Raw genomic sequence first — 20,760 nt, forward strand, 5'->3', positions numbered from 1 at the left:
GGTATGTATAGATATGTATAGCTGAATCACTTTGCTGTACACCTGAAACTAACACGATGTTGTAAATCAACTCTACTCCAATATAAAAACAATTAAAAATAAAGTGTATCCATGGCACACTGGCCATGGTGACTTGTCGGTCACTGAGAGTCCTGGCTGGCAGAGGCGGTGTGTCCTGTAGGTGTAGCTCAGGTGTCCTGCTGGCCTGGCTCGGGCATCCCCCTCTTAACACTGTGAGCCAGCCACGTGCTCTAGGGGGTCAGGGAGCCACAAGGGTGGGACCCAGGCCTGGCCCCTGGGCAAGATTTGGTACTCCCACCTACGCCTGGCAGGTCCAGTGTTATGGGATCTGAAAGGGGCACCCTCTTAAGAAAAAGAATTCACAATTATGAATACAGCAGTAGGCATGGAAAGGATTCCTTACTTAGACAGAAAACAAACTGCCACAAATTAAAATTTTTTAAAGTGGACAAATTCTACAAACTCCACAAAACCCAGAAAACTGTCATGATGTTGTTAGTAACTACCGGATCCACTTTCACCTTTAAAATACTCCTCCCCGCCGCGCCCCCCCCCCCTATTTTTTGGCTGTAGATTCTTTGATCGCCTTTTCATGTGACATATTTTGTAATGTTTCCTCTGAAGAGAATAGAATTATTTCTTCTTCTTATTGTCATTATTATTATTACTACTATTATTGTTAGTTTAGTCTTTCCTCTGGCATATTTCTCCACGACCCACATACTTCCAGGCCAGATCACCGTACTCTATATAACCTGTGGCCTGCAGTAGGGGCGCTGGCAGCGTGGCATTAGCAGTGCCCCTGGAAACCATTTCTGTCCCAGGATAGATAACTAGAGCCAGAAGTGACTTCAAAGCACATAAATTAAACGCAAAGCAAAATGATCCCTCTAGTTTTACTTTGCTCTTAGCCACATCCCCAAATGCCCACAGCACTCCTACAGGACAGGAGATGTGTGACGGAGGGAAGGAGACAATGGTTTCAACCAACTGCAGTTTAAATATTTCATTTCTACAGATTTTCCAAAAGCGTTTGCTTTGGAAAGCTGAATGCTTTGCTAGAGCCCTCGCAGGGCAAATGCGGGCCGGCTCTAGGGCAAAGCCTTGTTTACCTTCACTCTAAATCCACTTATGCTTTGGATTATTGTAGCTGTGCTGGGATTCAGGATTATCCACTGGAGAGAGCCCAGGAGACCTGGCCAAGGTTCCCAAAGCTTCATGGTTTGTGGGCACCCTTGATGTCTCAGTAATTTTTCATGGCACCTAGGCCAAAAGAAGGATCTGACAGTTCCATTTATCAAGTATTATAATTAGGTCCCAACATCTTAATAAGTTTTTGTGTCCTTGTAACCTATTAGTCATTTGACAAAAAAAAAAAAAGAAAAGAAAAATGATATTTTAATTTCATTATTCAATAACCACAATTACTTACAAAATTAATACAAATGATCTTTGCACACCTGTTGGGAGCCACACAGCCTCTCAAATCTTGGAATCAGATTGGACACTGCCAACCCATTTCCAGTTCAACATTGGTTTTTGTACAGTACTTTCTTTTAATCACAGAGACCACCAGAAATCCAAATTCACAAAATATGGAATCATCAAAAGAATGTAGTGCAATCTGATTTTGAAACCGTGAATGGTCTAGAGCTTGTTCTCAAGGTGTCCAGCAGATATCAAGTATCGCTGTGTTTCCCCAGAAGACATGAAATATCCTGTGCGTTTGCTATGGCACTCAGGGGTGGTTCAGGGCAGAGTGAGAACAAATGCATTAGGACCGGCAAGACTTCTTTCTTCTTGCTTCACCTCTCATCTTTACCTGACACTTTTGCCTTAAAGATGAATGAAACACACATTTTGATGTATTTAAAGCACATGTGCAATTGTGTGCTAAATCTTTTGAGAGAAACACAGGTAAAGGTCTGTCCTTTGATTCGTAGTCCCCTTGTGATTTTCATTTTCACTGCAACAAATTTTCTTCAGTGTGATCATGTATGTCCAGTACTTAACTTACTGTCTGGCTTTTTTTCAGTAAACACTTAATAATGGAAGTGTTTGTTAATTCTGATTCTGATAATAATCAATGAAACTTTTCAACGCTGTGTCTCTCTTTCCTCATGTAAGTAAGTTGTTGAAAGTAGTTAAGAAGTATCATCTGTAAAACTCCAGAGATGATGGTTCCAAGGAAGCAGCATTTGTGGAGTTTTGCGCATGACTAGTAGTTTATAAAGGGGAAAGATGAATCATTATTATCTTTGGATGGGAATCTGGCAATTGTAAAACTCATAAAATTATAGTAAATGGCTACTCTTAATGGATCATTTGTTGTGTTTAAAATTATGAATAAATATTTATTAGGGAAGTGGAAAGACCTGTCTTTGTAAAATGTTGTGACATCATTCTACTAATCCTAGTTATTCACAATTTTTCTGTTTAAAATCACGTAGTACGTCATTCAATTTTCTCTTTTTGAGAATTATTTTGATATCCTAGGTTCTTTGCTTTCCACATAAATTTTAGAAATAGCTTATCAATTTCTACAAAAACTCCTGCTGGGGTTTTCACTGGGAGTATGTTGAATCTGTAGATCAGTTTTGGGAAAATTGATAGCTTAATAATAGGGAGTCTTCTGACCCACATGTATGATGTCTCTCTCCATTTATTTAGGTTTTCTTTAATTTATTTCAGCAGTTTTGTAGCTTCCAGTGAACAGGTCTTGCACATATTTTATTCAACATTTTCCTAAGTATTTAATATTTTTGATGGTGTGTTATAATTGGTATTTTTAAAAATTTCAGTTTCCAATTGTTTACTGCTAATACATAGAAATACAATTGATTGTGCATATTGACCTGTTACCATGTGATGTTGATAAACTCACTTATTCTACGTAATATATTTATAGATTCTTTTTCTGTGTGGACCCTTATGTCATCTGCAAATAAAGACAGCTTTATGTCTCCTTTCCAATCTCTATGCCTTTAAATTTCTTTTTCTAATTAATTATTCTGTCTAGGACTTCAATAAAATATTGAATAGAAGTGGTAAGAATAGATGTCCTTGCCTTGTTCTCATTTTTACAGGGAAAGCATGTAATCTTTCACTGTTAAGTATGATGTTAGTTTTAGGTTTTTTGTTGATTCCTTTTATCAAACTGAGGAAATTCTCTTCTATTTCTAGTGTGCTGAGTATTTTTTTATAATGAATTTTGTCAGATCTTTTTTTGCGTCTATTGAGATGATCGCTTGGGTTTTCTTTTTTAGTATGTTAATTTGGTGAATTACGCTATTTAGTTTTCAGATGTTACACCAACCTTATTTATCCTTTCCTGGGATAAACCCCACCTGGTCATGATATAGTATCCTTTTTCTTATATTGCTGAATTCTATTTGTTAAAAAATTTAAGCACATTTAGTCTGTGTTCATGCTGGATATTAGTCTATAATTTTCTTTTATTTATTTATTTATTTGAATTTTATTTTATTTATTTTTTTATACTGCAGGTTCTTATTAGTCATCGGTTTTATACACATCAGTGTATACATGTCAATCCCAATCTCCCAATTCATCCCACACCACCCCCTCCCCCCCCGCCACTTTCCCCCCTTGGTGTCCATACATTTATTCTCTACATCTGTGTCTCTATTTCTGCCCTGCAAACCAGTTCATCTGTACCATTTTCTAGCTCCCACATATATGCATTAATATATGATATTTGTTTTTCTCTTTCTGACTTACTTCACTCTGTATGACAGTCTCTAGATCCATCCAGGTCTCTACAAATGACCCAATTTCGTTCCTTTTTATGGCTGAGTAATATTCCATTGTATATATGTACCACAACTTCTTTATCCATTCTCCTGTCGATGGGCATTTAGGTTGCTTCCATGACCTGGCTATTGCAAATAGTGCTGCAATGAACTTTGGGGTGCATGTGTCTTTTTGAATTATGATTTTCTCTGGGTATATAGTGGGATTGCTGGGTCATGTGGTAATTCTATTTTTAGTTTTTTAAGGAACCTCCATTATTGTTCTCCATAGTGGCTGTATCAATTTACATTCCCACCAACAGTGCAAGAGGGTTCCCTTTTCTCCACACCCTCTCCAGCATTTGTTGTTTGTAGATTTTCTGATGATGCCCATTGTAACTGGTGTGAGGTGATACCTCATTGTACTTTTGATTCGTATTTCTCTAATAATTAGTGATGTTGAGCAGCTTTTCATGTGCCTCTTGGCCATCTGTATGTCTTCTTTGGAGAAATGTCTATTTAGGTCTTCTGCCCATTTTTGGATTGGGTTGTTTCTTTTTTTAATATTGAGCTGCATGAGCTGTTTATATATTTTGGAGATTAATCCTTTGTTGATTGATTCGTTTGCAAATACTTTCTCCCATTCTGAGGGTGGTCTTTTCGTCTTGTTTGTAGTTTCCTTTGCTGTGCAAAAACTTTTAAGTTTCATTAGGTCCCATTTGTTTATTTTTATTTTTATTTCCATTACTCTAGGAGGTGGGTCAAAAAATATCTTGCTGTGATTTATGTCAAAGAGTGTTCTGTGTTTTCCTCTAAGAGTTTTATAGTGTCTGGTCTTACATTTAGATCTCTAATCCATTTTGAGTTTATTTTTGTGTATGGTGCTAGGGAGTGTTCTAATTTCATTCTTTTACATGTAGCTGTCCAGTTTTCCCAGCACCATTTATTGAAGAGACTGTCTTTTCTCCATTGTATATCCTTGCCTCCTTTGTCATAGATTAGTTGACCATAAGTGCGTGGGTTTATCTCTGGGCTTTCTATCCTGTTCCATTGATCTATATTTCTGTTTTTGTGCCAGTACCATACTGTCTTGATTACTGTAGCTTTGTAGTATAGTCTGAAGTCAGGGAGTCTGATTCCTCCAGCTCTGTTGTTTTCCCTCAAGACTGCTTTGGCTATTCAGGGTCTTTTGTGTCTCCATACAAATTTTAAGATTTTTTGTTCTAGTTCTGTAAAAAATGTCATTGGTAGTTTGATAGGGATTGCATTGAATCTGTAGATTGCTTTGGGTAGTATAGTCATTTTCACAATATTGATTCTTCCAAATCAAGAACATGGTGTACCTCTCCATCTGTTTGTATCATCTTTAATTTCTTTCATCAGTGTCTTATAGTTTTCTGGATACAGGTCTTTTGTCTCCCTAGGTAGGTTTATTCCTAGGTATTTTCTTCTTTTTGTTGCAGTGGTAAATGGGAGTGTTTCCTTAATTTCTCTTTCAGATTTTTCATCATTTGTGTATAAGAATGTAAGAGATTTCTGTGCATTAATTTTGTATCCTGCAACTTTCCCAAATTCATTGATTAGCTCTAGTAGTTTTCTGGTGGCATCTTTAGGATTCTCTATGTATAGTATCATGTCATCTGCAAACAGTGACAGTTTTACTTCTTCTTTTCCAATTTGTATTCCTTTTACTTCTTTTTCTTCTCTGATTGCCATGACTAGGACTTCCAAAACTATGTTGAATAACAGTGGCGAGAGTGGCCATCCTTGTCTTGTTCCTGATCTTAGAGGAAATGCTTTCAGTTTTTCACCATTGAGAATGATGTTTGCTGTGGATTTGTCATATATGGCCTTTATTATGTTGAGGTAGGTTCCCTCTATGCCCACTTTCTGGAGAGTTTTTATCATAAATTAGTGTTGAATTTTGTCAAAAGCTTTTTCTGCATCTATTGAGACGGTCATATGGTTTTTCTTCTTCAGTTTGTTAATATGGTGTATCACATTGATTGATTTGCATATATTGAAGAATCCTTGCATCCCTGGGATAAATCCCACTTAATCATGGTGTATGATCCTTTTAATGTGTTGTTGGATTCTGTTTGCTAGTATTTTGTTGAGGATTTTTGCATCTATATTCTTCAGTGATATTGGTCTTTAATTTTTGTTTTTTTAATTTTCTCTGGTTTTGGTATCAGGGTGACGGTGGCCTCATAACATGAGTTCGGGAGTGTCCCTCCTTCTGCAATTTTTTGGAAGAGTGTGAGAAGGATGGGCATTAGCTATTCTCTAAATGTTTGATAGAATTCACCTGTGAAGCCATCTGGTGCTGGACTTCAGTTTGTTGGAAGATTTTAAATCACAGTTTCAATTTCATTACTTGTGATTGGTCTGTTCATATTTTCTATTTCTTCCTGGTTCAGTCTTGGAAGGTTATACTTTTCTAAGAATCTGGCCATTTCTTCCAGGTTTCCATTTTATCAGCATAGAGTTGCTTGTAGTAGTCTCTTAGGATGCTATGTATTTCTCAGGTGTGTGTTGTAACTTTTCTCTTTTCATTTCTAAAGTTATTGATTTGAGTCCTCTCCCTCTTTTTCTTGATGAGTCTGGCTAATGGTTTATCAGTTTTGTTTATCTTCTCAAAGAACCATCTTTTACTTTTATTGATCTTTGCTATTGTTTTCTTTGTTTCTATTTCATTTATTTCTGCTCTGATCTTTATGATTTCTTTCCTTCTACTAACTTTGGGTTTTGTTTGTTCTTTCTCTAGCTGCTTTAGGTGTAAGGTTAGATTGTTTATTTGAGATGTTTGTTGTTTCTTGAGGTAGGATTGTATTGCTATAAAGTTCCCTCTTATAACTGCTTTTGCTGCATCCCATAGGTTTTGGATCATCGTGTTTTCATTGTCATTTGTCTCTAGGTAGTTGTTGATTTCCTCTTTGATTTCCTCAGTGATCTCTTGGTTATTTAGTAGCATATTGTTTAGCCTCCATGTGTTTGTGTTTTTTACGCTTTTTCCCTGTAATTGATTTCTAATCTCATAGTGTTGTGGTCAGAAAACATGCTTGATATGATTTCAGTTTTCTTAAATTTACTGAGGCTTGATTTGTGACCCAAGATGTGATCTATCCTGGAGAATGTTCCATGCACACTTAAGAAGAAAGTGTAATCTGCTGGTTTTGGATGGAATGTCCTAGAAATATCAATTAAATCTATCTGGTCTATTGTGTCATTTAAAGCTTGTGGTTCCTTATTAATTTTCTGTTTGGATGATCTGTCCGTTGGTGTAAGTGAGGTGTTAAAGTCCCCCACTATTATTGTGTTAACTGTCGATTTCCTCTTTTATAGCTGTTAGCAGTTGCCGTATGTATTGAGGTGCTATGCTGGGTGCATATATATTTATAATTGTCATATCTTCTTCTTGGATTGATCCCTTGATCATTATGTAGTGTCCTTCCTTGTCTCTTGTAACATTCTTTATTTTAAAGTCTATTTTATCTGATATGAGTTTTGCTACTCCAGCTTTCTTTTGATTTACATTTGCATGGAATATCTTTTTCCATCCCCTCACTTTCAGTCTGTATGTGTCCCTAGGTCTGAAGTGGGTCTCTTGTAGACAGCATATATATGGGTCTTGTTTCTGTATCCATTCAGCTAGCCTGTGTCTTTTAGTTGGAGCATTTAATCCATTCACTTTTAAGGTAATTATCGATATGTATGTTCCTATTACCATTTTCTTAATTGTTTGGGGTTTGTTTTTGTACGTCCTTTACTTCTCTTGTGTTTCCCACTTAGAGAATTTCCTTTAGCATTTGCTGTAGAGCTGGTTTGGTGGTGCTGAATTCTCTTAGCTTTTGCTTGTCTGTAAAGCTTTTGATTTCTCCATCGAATCTGAATGAGATCCTTGCTGGGTGGAGTAATCTTGGTTGTAGGTTCTTCCCTTTCATCACTTTAAACATGTCATGCCACTCCCTTCTGGCTTGTAGAGTTTCTGCTGAGAAATCAGCTGTTAACCTTATGGGAGTTCCCTTGTATGTTATTTGTTGTTTTTCCCTTGCCACTTTCAATAATTTTTCTTTGTTTAAGTTTTGCCAATTTGATTACTATGTGTCTTGGCATGTTTCTCCTTGGGTTTATCTTGTATGGGACTCTCTGCACTTTCTGGACTTGGGTGGCTATTTCCTTTCCCATGTTAGGGAAGTTTTCGACTATAATCTCTTCAAATATTTTCTTGGGTCCTTTCTCTCTTTCTTCTCCTTCTGGGACCCCTATAATGCAAATGTTGTTGTTTAATGTTGTCCCAGAGGTCTCTTAGGCTGTCTTCATTTCTTTTCATTCTTTTTTCTTTATTCTGTTCTGCAGCAGTGAATTCCACCATTCTGTCTTCCAGGTCACTTATCCGTTCTTCTGCCTTGGTTATTCTGCTATTGATTCCTTCTAGTGTATTTTTCATTTCAGCTATTGTATTGTTCATCTCTGTTTGTTTGTTCTTTAAATCTTCTAGGTCTTTGTTAAACATTTCTTACATCTTCTCAATCTTTGCCTTCATTCTTTTTCCGAGGCCCTGGATCATCTTCACTATCATTATTCTGAATTTTTTTTCTGGAAGATTGTCTATCTCCAGTTCATTTAGTTGTTTTTCTGGGCTTTTGTCTTGTTCCTTCAGCTGGTACATAGCCCTCTGCCTTTTCATCTTGTTTGTCTTTCTGTGAATGTGGTTTTTGTTCCACAGGCTGCAGGATTGTAGTTCTTCTTGCTTCTGCTGTCTGCCCTCTGGTGGATGAGGCTATCTAAGAGGCTTGTGCAAGTTTCCTGATGGGAGGGACTGGTGATGGGTAGAGCTGGCTGTTACTCTGGTGGGCAGAGCTCAGTAAAACTCTAATCTGCTTGTCTGCTGATGGATGGGGCTGGGTTCCCTCCCTGTTGGTTGTTTGGCCTGAGGCGACCCAGCACTGGAGCCTACCTGGTCTTTGGTGGGGCTAATGGTGGACTCTGGGAGGGCTCACGCCAAGGAGTACTTCCCAGAACTTCTGCTGCTAGTGTCCTTGTCCTCGTGGTGAGCCACTGCCACCCCCCGCCTCTGCAGGAGGCCCTCCAACACTAGCAGGTAGGTCTGGTTCAGTCTCCTGTGGGGTCACTGCCCTTCCCCTGGGTCCCGATGTGCACACTACTTTGTGTGTGCCCTCCATGAGTGGAGTCTCTGTTTCCCCCAGTTCTGTCAAAGTCCTGCAATCAAATCCCGCTAGCCTTCAAAGTCTGATTCTCTGGGAATTCCTCCTCCTGTTGCCAGACCCCCAGGTTGGGAAGCCTGACGTGGGGCTCAGAACCTTCACTCCAATGGGTGGACTTCTGTGGTATAAGTGTTATCCAGTTTGTGAGTCACCCACGCAGCAGTTATGGGACTTGATGTTATTGTGATTGTGCCCCTCCTACCGTCTCATTGTGGCTTCTCCTTTGTCTTTGGATGTGGGGTATCTTTTTTGGTGAGTTCCAGTGTCTTCCTGTTGATGATTGTTCAGCAGTTAGTTGTGATTCCGGTGCTCTCACAAGAGGGAGTGAGAGTACATCCTTCTACTCCGCCATCTTGAACCAAATCCTCTTTTTTTTTTAAATTAGAAAAGACAATTCTTTTGGCCGCATGGCATGTGGGATATTAGTTCCCTGACCAGGGGTTGAACCTGCGTTCCCTGCATTGGAAGCATGAAGTCTTAACCACTGGACCACCAGTGAATTCCAGTCTATAATTTTCTTATAATATCTTTGTCTGGCTTTTATATTAAGGTAATGCTGAGTTCATAAAATAAGTTGCGCAGTGTTTACCTTCTTTTTTTTTTGGTGGTACACGGGCCTCTCACTGTTGTGGCCTCTCCTGTGGCGGAGCACAGGCTCCAGACGCGCAGGCTTAGCAGCCATGGCTCACGGGCCCAGCCGCTTCGTGGCATGTGGGATCTTCCCGGACCGGGGCATGAACCCGTGTCCCCTGCATCGGCAGGCAGACTCTCAACCACTGCGCCATCAGGGAAGCCCTACCTTCTTTTTTGAGGAAAGTTTGTGAAGTGTTAATATTGTTTCTTTCTTAAGTGTTTGGTAGAATTCGCCAGTGAAGCTGTATGGGTCTGACATTTTCTTTCTGGGAAGGTTGTTAACTACAAATACAGCTTCTTTAATAGCTGTAGGATTATTTGGGTTATCAATATCTTCTTCAGTGAGTTTTGATAAATTATGTCTTAAAAGAAATCTGTCCACTTTTTCTAAGCTGTAGAATTTATGTGCATAAATTTGTTCATGATACTTCCCTATCATGCTTTTATTGTCTGTAGGATCTGTATTGATGCTCCCTCTTTGACTCCCTGTTTGCCATTTTTGTCTTTTCTCTTTTTTTCATTCATCGGGAATGTAGGAAATACCTTACTTTCATGTTTCTGAATTCCCAGCTTTCCGTAATTGGCAGCTGTTACCGAATGCCAGCCAGTTCCAGCTTTCTGTATGATAATGGAGTAGCTAGAAGGGCCAGGTCGCAACCCGGCTTGAGACGTCCCATCCTTATTACCTTCTGCTGCCTCGGTTCTGGCATGATTAAACACGGCCCTCACTTCATAGAGGGAGTTATATTGGTCTTCTTCTGGTGAGGTTGGTTACTCCATGGGAATCCGAGGGAGTGCAGCTGGGCTTCAGTTCAGGCTAGACTACCCTGCTGACACAGTCCCTGTCTCCCAGTGGCTACAGGTTGCCCTTAAGCTGGGGAACAGAGTACATGTCAAAGCCAGAAAAACCGGCTTACCGCACACCTTCCCCTTGACCTCTGCCTCTGCACTTGTGGCCACGATGGCCCTGTTAGGAGGAGCCTCTAAGACGTACACAAATTTGCCAAGGTGAGGAGAGTGGTTCTCTGGACACTTTCACCTCTCCCTTTACTTCTCTGCTGTGCCACTGAGGTAAGTGGTGCTCACACCTGTCCAGAGCTGCCTACTGAGCAGCACCTCCACCAGTTCTTTTGTTTTTTTATTTTTAAACTATGCCATAACTTGGCCATGCACTTCATCATATACAGGAGCTCATAAAATCAGCATCAAAAACACATGGAGGTAGGGCTTCCCTGGTGGCGCAGTGGTTGAGAGTCCGTCTGCTGATGCAGGGGACACGGGTTCGTGCCCCGGCCCGGGAAGATCCCACATGCCGCGGAGCGGCTGAGCCCGTGAGCCATGGCCGCTGAGCCTGCACGTCCAGAGCCTGTGCTCCGCAACGGGAGAGGCCACAGCAGTGAGAGGCCTGCATACCGCAAAACAACAACAACAACAACAAAAAAAAAACAAAAAAAGAAAACACATGGAGGTAGATATTATTATCATCACATTTTATGGACAAGGGGAAGACATGGAGGAGTAAGGTGACATACTAAGGTCACATAGCCAATAAGTCCCATACCAAGTGTCACACTCTGATCTTTCTGAGACCAGAGCCTGTGCCCTTACCTATCCTCCCCATGCTGAGTGGCCTGGATGCCCCAACCCTCCATCTGTCTGCATCACTTGGAGAGTGAGTTGTGGCAGAGCCAGCCCAGGTCCATCTCTGGAATTCTCCACCCGAGTTGACCCCTCTGGAAGGAAGGTAGTTGACCCGCAGTTGAAATCACAGCAGGTGGGGCCAGTCAGGGTTTCTAAAGACCACAAGGCAGCAGCAGCTTCCTTTAGCTCGATGGACAACCTTTTACATGGAGCAGGACCCTAGCATTGAGCCAAGCTGCTCTTAGCAACACTCTTATTCCTCATTCTGAAATTGCATTTGGAGAAGACAAACACTTCTTTGGTTTGACGTTTTGCCCATCTTTGGACTATTAGTTGATAGTTCCTTCAGTTCAGTTGTTTCTGCTCTATTTATTTCTCCCATTAACACAGATCCACCAATGATAATAGAGGTCACCCGTTGCTTTTTTTTTTTTTTTTTCGGTACGCGGGCCTCACTGTTGTGGCCTCTCCCGTTGCGGAGCACAGACTCCGGACATGCAGGCTCAGCGGCCACGGCTCACGGGCCCAGCAGCTCTGTGGCACGTGGGATCTTCCCAGACCGGGGCACGAACCCGTGTCCCCTGCATCGGCAGGCGGACTCTCAACCACTGCGCCACCAGGGAAATCCACCCATTGCTTTGTCATCTCGGCTGCACAATTAAGGCTTGTCACTGTGGCCTTTCAGTATGGTCTGTGCACCCACTGTTCCTCCTCTCTGTGTACACATCTGCAGAATTAGGGGAGTCCTGTGCCCAATCTCAGATTCCACAGTCTCCTTATTTTGCTGTAGCATGTTGGAGTGAGGGGGAGAGACAGGGATTAGATCATAGAATGTTGAAGGTGGAATAGACTTCACAGCTCATTCTGGAGGTAGTTGGCCCCATTTTACAGACAGGGAAATGGGGACCACCCGGTAGACTGCAAATGGAACCTGGGCCTTCTGGTGTCCAGGCCAGCATCCTTGCTGCTCTCCCACATTGCCATCCCAGGTGGACAGACCCTGGAGCCACTTTCTCTAGTGTGTGTGAGGAAGCAACTGCTTCTTGTTTTAGCTGGAAAAACCCATTCTCACTTTCATCCCTGATGTGGGCAGATTCTCCCGGGCTTATGTGGGAAGTAGAAAGAGGAAGCGAGTGAATGATTTTTAGTGGCAAGACTCTAGTAATCGTCCTTCTTTTGAGGGTCTCAGAATCTCCACACTTCCCTGGGGGTTGCTGGCCTTGTTGGAGTTAAGCCTCCTTTTGGCCTTTCGCAGGGAGCTAGTCCGAGGAAGCCCAGATGCATTTGTTTACAGTTGTCTCTGGGTGATGCTCACGGGTTCTGTGTTGGGAAGGAGTGTTCCTATCCCCTTGTTTATATCTCGTGTTGGAGAATGCAGGGAGACACGCCAGTTAAATAACCACAGCTACCTGGGGTCCTGGAAGGGCAGCAGGTGTGTGATGTGGAGACGTTGTAGGTTTGCTCAGACTTTTCTGTTATTTATACACTCCAGGAAGAAAATTTAATGTCTCTAGAGAAGTCATTTATAGTCTCTGAGCCTCAGTTTCTCTAAATATAACGTGGGAGCAATATCTGATTTTCCTCTTCCACAGGAAGGGTACCATAAGGAAGACTTTTCTTTTCTTTTTTTTAAAATACATTTATTTACTTATTTTTGGCTGTGTTGGGTCTTGTCGCCGCGCGTGGGCTTTCTCTAGTTGTGGCGAGCGGGGGCTACCCTTTGCTGAGGTGCACAGGCTTCTCATTGCGGTGGCTCCTGTTGTTGTGGAGCGCAGGCTCTAGGCACACGGGCTCTGTAGTTGTGGCGCACGGGCTTAGTTGCTCCGCGGCATGTGGGATCTTCCTGGACCAGGGCTCGAACCCGTGTCCCCTGCATTGGCGGCGGATTCTTAACCACTGCGCCACCAGGGAAGTCCCAGGAAGGCTTTTCTTAAGTTTATTTATTTAATTTATTTATTTTTGGCTGCAGTGGGTCTTCGTTGTTGTGCACAGGCTTTCTCTAGTCGCGGCGAGCTGGGCTACTCTTCATTGTGGTGTGCGGGCTTCTCATTGCGGTGGCTTCTCTTGTTGTGGAGCACGGGCTGTAGGCGCGCAGGCTTCAGTAGTTGTGGCATGCGGGCTCAGTAGTTGTGGCTCGCAGGCTCTAGAGCACAGGCTCAGTAGTTGTGGCACATGGGCTTAGTTGCTCTGTGGCATGTGGTATCTTCCCGGACCAGGGCTCGAACCCATGTCCCCTGCACTAGCAGGTGGATTCTTAACCGCTGCACTGCCAGAGAAGCCCCAGGAAGGCTTTTCCGATGGTACCATATGAAAGGGTTCTGAAAGCAAAAATAATAAATATTATGCTACCATAAATTTGTTGAATTAGTTAATCCTGCTCAGTAGTTGCAGATCTTTTTCTGCACCTTACAAAAATCAAGCTATGCAAAAAGAGAGCAGATTCCAGCCCTGAAATAAAGCAGCTCAGAGCCCAGTAGCCGTGACAGACAGGGGCCCTTTGTTCATCGATGGTCTTTCACTTCCAAGAAGGAAAGCTTGGGAGAGGCCGGCTGGTACCCGAGATGTCCCTGTGCCCAGGCGTATTGAGCTGGAGAACTGAGGTCCCTGGTGGGGACACACAGCCCAATCTGTACAGATACTGTGATGCCACTGGGGATGCCTGTGGACACGCAGCTCTGAGAGCCACAGAAGACTTGAGAGTGTCACAGCTTTCACAGCCTGGCACCTGGAGAATGGCTGTACCCCTGGCACAGAGGGGTGTGTTTGTGTGTAGGAGTGTATGTATCTGTGTATACGAGTGTAGCTGTGTGAATGTATGTATGTGTGTGAGTGTAAGAGCGTGTGTGTATACAAACGTGTTTTGGTGAGAGAGTCTGTATGTAAGAGCGTGTGTGCATGCGTGTGTGCGTATGTGTGTGGATGTGTTTATGTGTGTGTACATGTGAGTATATGTATATGTGTGTACGATCATGAGCGTGAGAGTGAGTGTGTGTGTGAGCATATATTCACGAGTGTGTAAGTGTAGGTGTGGGCGTGTGTGTGTGTATGTGTGTGTGTTGGGGGCACAGGCCCTTTGGTTAGCAAGGGGCAATTTTGCAGGCCTGTGGTTTCCTTTTAAACCTCAGCTTCCTTGCGAACCCCACTGTGTGAACGGTGAGGGAGGGAGACCAGCTGTGGTGAAGGGCCAGGGTTCTTTTCCTTTTATTTCCTACTCATCATGGATCAGTAGTTTTGTAAAATATGCTAAAAGTGAATTACTACCAAAATATAGTTTAAAAAGACAGAAAATATCAGCCCCGATTTAAAATTTTTAGATACAAGAGGCATAAGATTTCTCCGTCAAATTTCTATGAAGGTTTCTGGAAGCTCCCTGTGAGTTCCTGCATGGGGCCAGGTGGCAGCGGGGCTGGCAGAGCTGCTGGGTGCAGCCCTGTGCTCGACCCACGGGCCAAGGCGGAGAGGAGAGAAAGGAAGGGGTGCGGGGGTTCTTGGCTACAGACTGGCCTGGAGCCCCTCTGCTGTCTCTCTGCAGAGAGACTTGTTCAGGGATGTCAGCAGGTGGCACGGGTTTGGGGTCAGAGCAAGAGGCTCAGGCTGCCTCTGCCACCCGTGTGCCCGCAGAATGGGGGCTCCCAGCCCCTGAGTCTCCAGGAGCTCATTTCTGAGTCAGATGCCATGGGTGTGCACATCGGGCTGGTGGTAACTAACTTTTTGCCTTGCTGGGAGACCTACATCAGATTTGTGATTGATAGCTTTGTCTGAAAGGAGCTTTGCAAATGCCCACCATACGGCGGGTTCCCTAATTACAGTGCATATGTTTATAGAGAGAATTATGGTCATTCGATTTTCTCTTATTTTTTTCCCCAACAGAATCAAGGCATCTCTTGTGTCTTTTGGCCTGGGATGTCCTGGGGTCGGAGAAGTGGAGTGAGTGCTTAAGATGTGGTGCGAAGCTGCTCTGGGGACAGACAGCAGGAAAGACACCATCTGTGCCTTTGCCTTAACGCTTTTTCCTAGTAGCCTTTTAAATCTATAACACTTGATGGGCATCTTGTCAAAACAGCCTCAGCCCTCCCCTGGACAGCGGCAGTGTGCTGAGAAGGGCTGCTGTGTGGTGCTGCAGGAGTTGGGGAAGGGACACTGGTGGATGGTGTCATGTCAAGGTGGCTCTCGGGCGACCAACTCTTTGGAATCATGTAGGAGGCCCGGGTATCTGCTGGAGCCTGGTTCAACATTCTCGAGGTGAAACTATTGAGAGCAAGGAAGCCAAGACAAGAGGTCATCTTTGGTGGGTTTTGCCGTCTTATCAGAGTGGGTATTTCCTCAAGAACCAGAAAGGTCTTTGCAACTGAGCCCAGTTGCAACGGGCTCTTGTCCTCACCCTCCTTCAGGTTTTCTGGCTCTTCTAACCTATATCTTTCTCCAGGTGGCCACAGCACAGAGCACAGCACCTTTTAAGTGTCTCGTCTTTGTTTCTGTTCTCAGGGCAGGAAGATCCCAACAGTTTGCGCCATAAATACAACTTTATTGCCGATGTGGTGGAGAAGATTGCTCCTGCTGTGGTTCACATCGAACTGTTTCGCAAGTAAAGAGAGCCTTCCTTTTGTTCCGCGGCCTCTGACGCTCCCACCGAAACCGCTGCCATTAGCAAAACATCAGATCTATTTAAAGTGTCCCTGAATATAGTCCTACAGGAAGATAAGCATTTCTCCCTTGGGATGTTTTCCTGTTTGACTACTTAAATCTACATTCTTGACCCTTCTAGATATTTTAAGAACCTCTGGTTCTGAAGAGATTCCCTAAGAATATTTTCTAAGTGGAATGTTTGGATGCGTATAGAAGTCAGTCTAACGTTCCATTTTTTAAACTTAAATAAAGCCAGTGTGTCAGGTAACAATTGCTAGACGCGTGCTGCTCTTACAGAATCGGTTCATCAGTGTGTCTCAGAGCTGATCTGAAGATGTTTCAGCCTTAACCAGGTACTGTTTTTGGTTCTAGGCTTCCTTTTTCTAAGAGAGAGGTGCCTGTGGCCAGTGGGTCTGGGTTTATCGTGTCCGAAGATGGACTGATTGTGACAAACGCCCACGTGGTGACCAACAAGCACCGAGTCAAAGTTGAGCTGAAGAATGGTGCCACGTATGAGGCCAAAATCAAAGATGTGGATGAGAAGGCCGACATTGCACTTATTAAAATTGACCATGAGGTAAGTGTGTGCCCCACCTGCAGGACCAAGTTCTCAGGTGCCTTGACTGACATTTGGCTAAATCTGGAGAGGTCAAAAGGCACCAGAACTCCCTGATTTCATGAGATTCTGAAGCGGGACCAAACCAGTCAAGTCTGGACCAAAGGAGAGCATTTAGGACATGCTGAGTGTGACCTGGGGTGAGGGAGGGGAGGGAGCTCATGGAAGCTTCTTTAATAAGCAGGCTATCAGGTGAGAGGTTTTTTGTTTGTTTGTTTGTTTGTTTGCGGTACGCGGGCCTCTCACTGTTGCGGCCTCTCCCGTTGCGTTGCGGAGCACAGGCTCCGGACGCGCAGGCTCAGCGGCCATGGCTCACGGGCCCAGCCGCTCCGCGCCATGTGGGATCCTCCCGGACCAGGGCACGAACCCGTGTCCCCTGCATGGGCAGGCGGACTCCCAACCACTGCGCCACCAGGGAAGCCCTCAGGTGAGAGTTTTCACGGTAGTGTTTTCAATTTTTATAAAAGAAAGCAATAGGTTTATAAAGAAATTAGTAGGTAAGCAGTGAAAATTGAGTTTCCCTTCCATTCTTAGCCCTGAGGCAACTGTGGCTGCAGATTTCTGTCCCTTTGTGCACTCATCACATATAGAGAATTTGCTGGGTTTTGAAGTTAGCCATCATTAGCATGTGAACAGCCACTCTGAAAACAAACCAGGTCTCCCAAATTGGGTTTTTGCAGAGTTACTAGGTGTGTTTTAAAACAATACTCCAGGTAGATAGCTAGTGGGAAGCAGCCGCATGGCACAGGGATATTGGCTCGGTGCTTTGTGACAGCCTGGAGGGGTGGGATAGGGAGGGTGGGAGGGAGGGAGACGCAAGAGGGAAGAGATATGGGAACATATGTATATGTGTAACTGATTCACTTTGTTATAAAGCAGAAACTAACACACCATTGTAAAGCAATTATACCCCAATAAAGATGTTAAACAAACAAACAAACAAACAAACAAAAAAACAATACTCCACACAAAAAAGTTTTGGAAACCGTGAATTAAAACAAAGCTAATGGATTTTGTCCTCATAGCACTTCTCAGAGCTTTTAATATGCTAACGTGCATATGACTCTCCTAAGAAAGGGTGTGTACTCTAAACTACAATTTTCTGAGTGTAGACTTTTTTTTTTTTTAAACAGAGACACAAAGAGCTCAGTTTGGGAAAAGGTTTGCTTTCTTTTGAAATATTCTCCATGTAGGCATTTTTGTTCTGTTGATTTTTAGCAGTCTTCATACCTGAACTTAAATCCAATTTTTTTAGACCATCAACAATTCCCACTCTTTGGTACGTTAGTTATGGAGGTTTGTTTTGCTGTGTGGCAGGTGCCTAGAGAGATGGTGTTTTCTGGTTTCTCCACGCTCTTGTCATTTTCCAGACTTCATCTGGAAAGAGGAATCAGGCTAGGCTGGAATCTTGTTTCCGGCCCAGGAAAAATGATCATAGACCTCGAGCCAGGAGGGATCTTCTTCTCCGGCTCTCTGTACATTTTACTTGATCCAAGCTGTGAAGTCAGACCCAGGTGGTACAGCACGGGCTGTTTATGTTTGTGTTGTTGATTGGGACAGAAACAGGCTCTGTGCCTGGTGTAGGTAACTAGGTAACTGGCCTTTAGCGATGTCTCAATTGCGTATTATTTCTGTTAGGTTACCGTGGAATTTCTGTAACAACTAATCTTTCAAAATGTGTTTATCGGTCACAGTATAATCATAATAACTTCTACTTGATAAGCTCCAAAGCTGGACCAGGCTCTGCCTTCATTTGTAACTTTCACCTAATCTGCACGATAGCTGTATTATTGCCATTTTATAGAGGAAGAAACAGGGGTTCAGAGAGCTTAAGTCACCTGCCCGAGGCCACACATCTAATGCTGTGGTGAAGTTATAGCCTCCGAAGCCGGCCAGGCTCCCCAAGTGCCCAAGCCCGTGACCGTTATGGGAGGGACGCAGCCTGGCCTTTTGATGTGATGGGCTGACTCAACTTTAAATAGCCCACTGGGAGGCTGGCGCACCCCGGCTTAGGTTCACACTGCGTGAAAGGTGTCCAGGATGTGGTAGTCTCACCGGAAGGAGGTGACCAGAATAGCATAGCCTGTGGCCACACGCGGGACTTCTCAGCTCCACCGAGCCCTGGGGAAGCAGCCAACCTTGCGGGCTGTCTGCAGGCAGGGCTCTGGTCTGGACGCTGCGTGAGCTGCCCCCGCGGGCTAATTTCATGTTTGGCACGCGTGGGTGCAGCCCATGCAGCTGCTCTGGCCGGGGGATATCCTTTTCAGCTTTTGAGCCAAGGTGGCGAGTGTATTCTCCTGCCATCCCTGGCATGTCCCGGCTGGCTGTGAACCATCTCCCATCTCGACAGACCAGCTTTGTAAGGTGTTTCTGACCTGGCTTCTACTGTCCCCGGGAGGCTAGCCTTCCTGCCAGCAGCGCGCTATTTGAGATGCGTTTCTAGCCCAAGAAAAAGGAGCTTGAAAATTTAGAGTCGAGCTAACGTGGCCTTTCAAAATGGAATCGGAAATGAGAGGATATTAAATTGCAGACGCCCACACAAGAGACTGGTTTCCACTGACTAAACTACTTTTTTTTTGCTGATTGCGGTTGGAAGTGGAGAGAGTAAAAACATCTCTTCCAGCTCTTTCCATTTTGTTCCGTTAGTCTGATGATTGATTATTTAGGAGAGGGGGCCGCGGACTGGCTTGTAATCAGGCTCAGTTTGGAGAGCCTCTCACCTGGGTGAATACAGATGTGCCCAAGCACATGACAAATGTGCCGGCAGCGCTGGGGGTTGAGGTGAGCTTGCCTCGCGCTGTGTCACCTCAGCAGCGAGAAACAGGGCAGGAAATCTCAGAGGAGGCAGAACAGAACCAACCAAAATTGGACTTGAGGGTCGAAGTCACTCCGAATGGCGCTTGCCGTGTGAGGTCAAGGCCCTCCCCAGGGCTATTTGCTAATAACCCAGTGGAACTGGTGTGACCGCCCCCCGCATACACGGGCCCAATGGTTAAGTTGGTGCCTTATACTCCGGTCTCATTTCCTCCCCCCAGCACGAGGATTTCACTTGAAGGGCTCTCCATTACTTAAACAGCCATCCTCCTTCCTGAGCATGCGATTCTTGCCACTTTTAATGAATGAAAATTACCATGGACATCTGTTATCACTGCCCACTTTTCACCCACCCCATCCCCCCTTCTTCTGGGAGCAGAGGCCAGCATCTCCTTCGGGTCCATTTCTCCCCCACTGGAAAGTCTTGAAGGGACCACCAGTCATGACACCCCGCCCTCTGGGGCCAGGTGGACACGGGACCCATCAGACCGAGCAGATCCTCAGCTTGGAGCAGCGACTGAATGCCACCCACGGAAAAACAATATGGGGGAAGCTGGTGTAGCCTCTGCTGCCGGGACCCCGCTGCCCCCTGAGTTCCTGCCCTTTCTGAGCCTGATCTACCTACTTTCCCTTCCATTTTGCAAGCCCCACCTCACATCTTCCGTACACCTGCCTCGGCTTGAAGTTGCCAGAGACGTTTCTGGGCTTGCGACCAAAGGAATTTTTGCTTCTCACTGCCGAGCGGACACGTGTGCGCTCACTTTCCCCGCTGAGTTTTGAGCCAGGAAGAACCTTTGGAAGAAAGCTCACTGGGCAGAGCAGCTGTCTTTCCCTGGTCTGCCGCTCCCACCAAGCTGGAGAAGGAGGATGTCCCCCAGCAGGCCCATCCCCTCCAACCACAGGCGGCCCGGATATCTCTTTCTGTGCTTCTGTCCTAGGATTTGCAGCTCCCCTTTCCTCAGGACCATGACTGGGACCAGCATTCATCAGGGGAGGGAATGCCAGCTGCAGGAAGGAAGGACAGTGTGCATGCAAACAGTTTAATAGAAAGCAGCTTTGAGGGCAGACTAGTTCAGCCTTACATAAAAACGGTTTCCAGATGTGTTGAACATGACACTGGCTGTGTCTGCAGAACATTTAAAAATTTCCTCCAAAGGCAGCATTTTGTCTCTGCAGTTTTTTTGTTTTTTTTGGTGGTACGTGGGCCTCTCACTGTTGTGGCCTCTTCCATTGTGGAGCACAGGCTCCGGACGCGCAGGCTCAGCGGCCGTGGCTCACAGGCCCAGCCGCTCCATGGCATATGGGATCTTCCCGGACCAGGGCACGAACCTGTGTCCCCTGCATCGGCAGGCGGACTCTCAACCACTGCGCCACCAGGGAAGCCCTGCCTCTGCAGTTTTTTTGCTGAGTAGTTCGGGGGGGGGGGGGG

At 44.5% G+C, this 20,760-nt stretch overlaps 1 protein-coding gene across 1 annotated transcript in view; it reads left to right on the forward strand.

The window, feature by feature from the left end:
• HTRA1 (HtrA serine peptidase 1) overlaps nucleotides 1-20,760 on the forward strand; it is a 57,722-nt gene that overhangs the window by 16,162 nt on the left and 20,800 nt on the right. Inside the window, exons 2-3 of the mRNA XM_027112835.1 lie at nucleotides 15,761-15,860; nucleotides 16,274-16,478. Of these exons, the coding sequence (XP_026968636.1) occupies nucleotides 15,761-15,860; nucleotides 16,274-16,478 (305 nt within the window). The remainder of the gene's footprint in view (nucleotides 1-15,760; nucleotides 15,861-16,273; nucleotides 16,479-20,760) is intronic.

The sequence above is a fragment of the Aethalodelphis obliquidens genome, unplaced genomic scaffold (genome assembly GCF_003676395.1).
Source record: "Aethalodelphis obliquidens isolate GAN/ISIS:26980383/991018 unplaced genomic scaffold, ASM367639v1 scaffold11, whole genome shotgun sequence".
Lineage (NCBI taxonomy): Eukaryota > Metazoa > Chordata > Mammalia > Artiodactyla > Delphinidae > Aethalodelphis > Aethalodelphis obliquidens.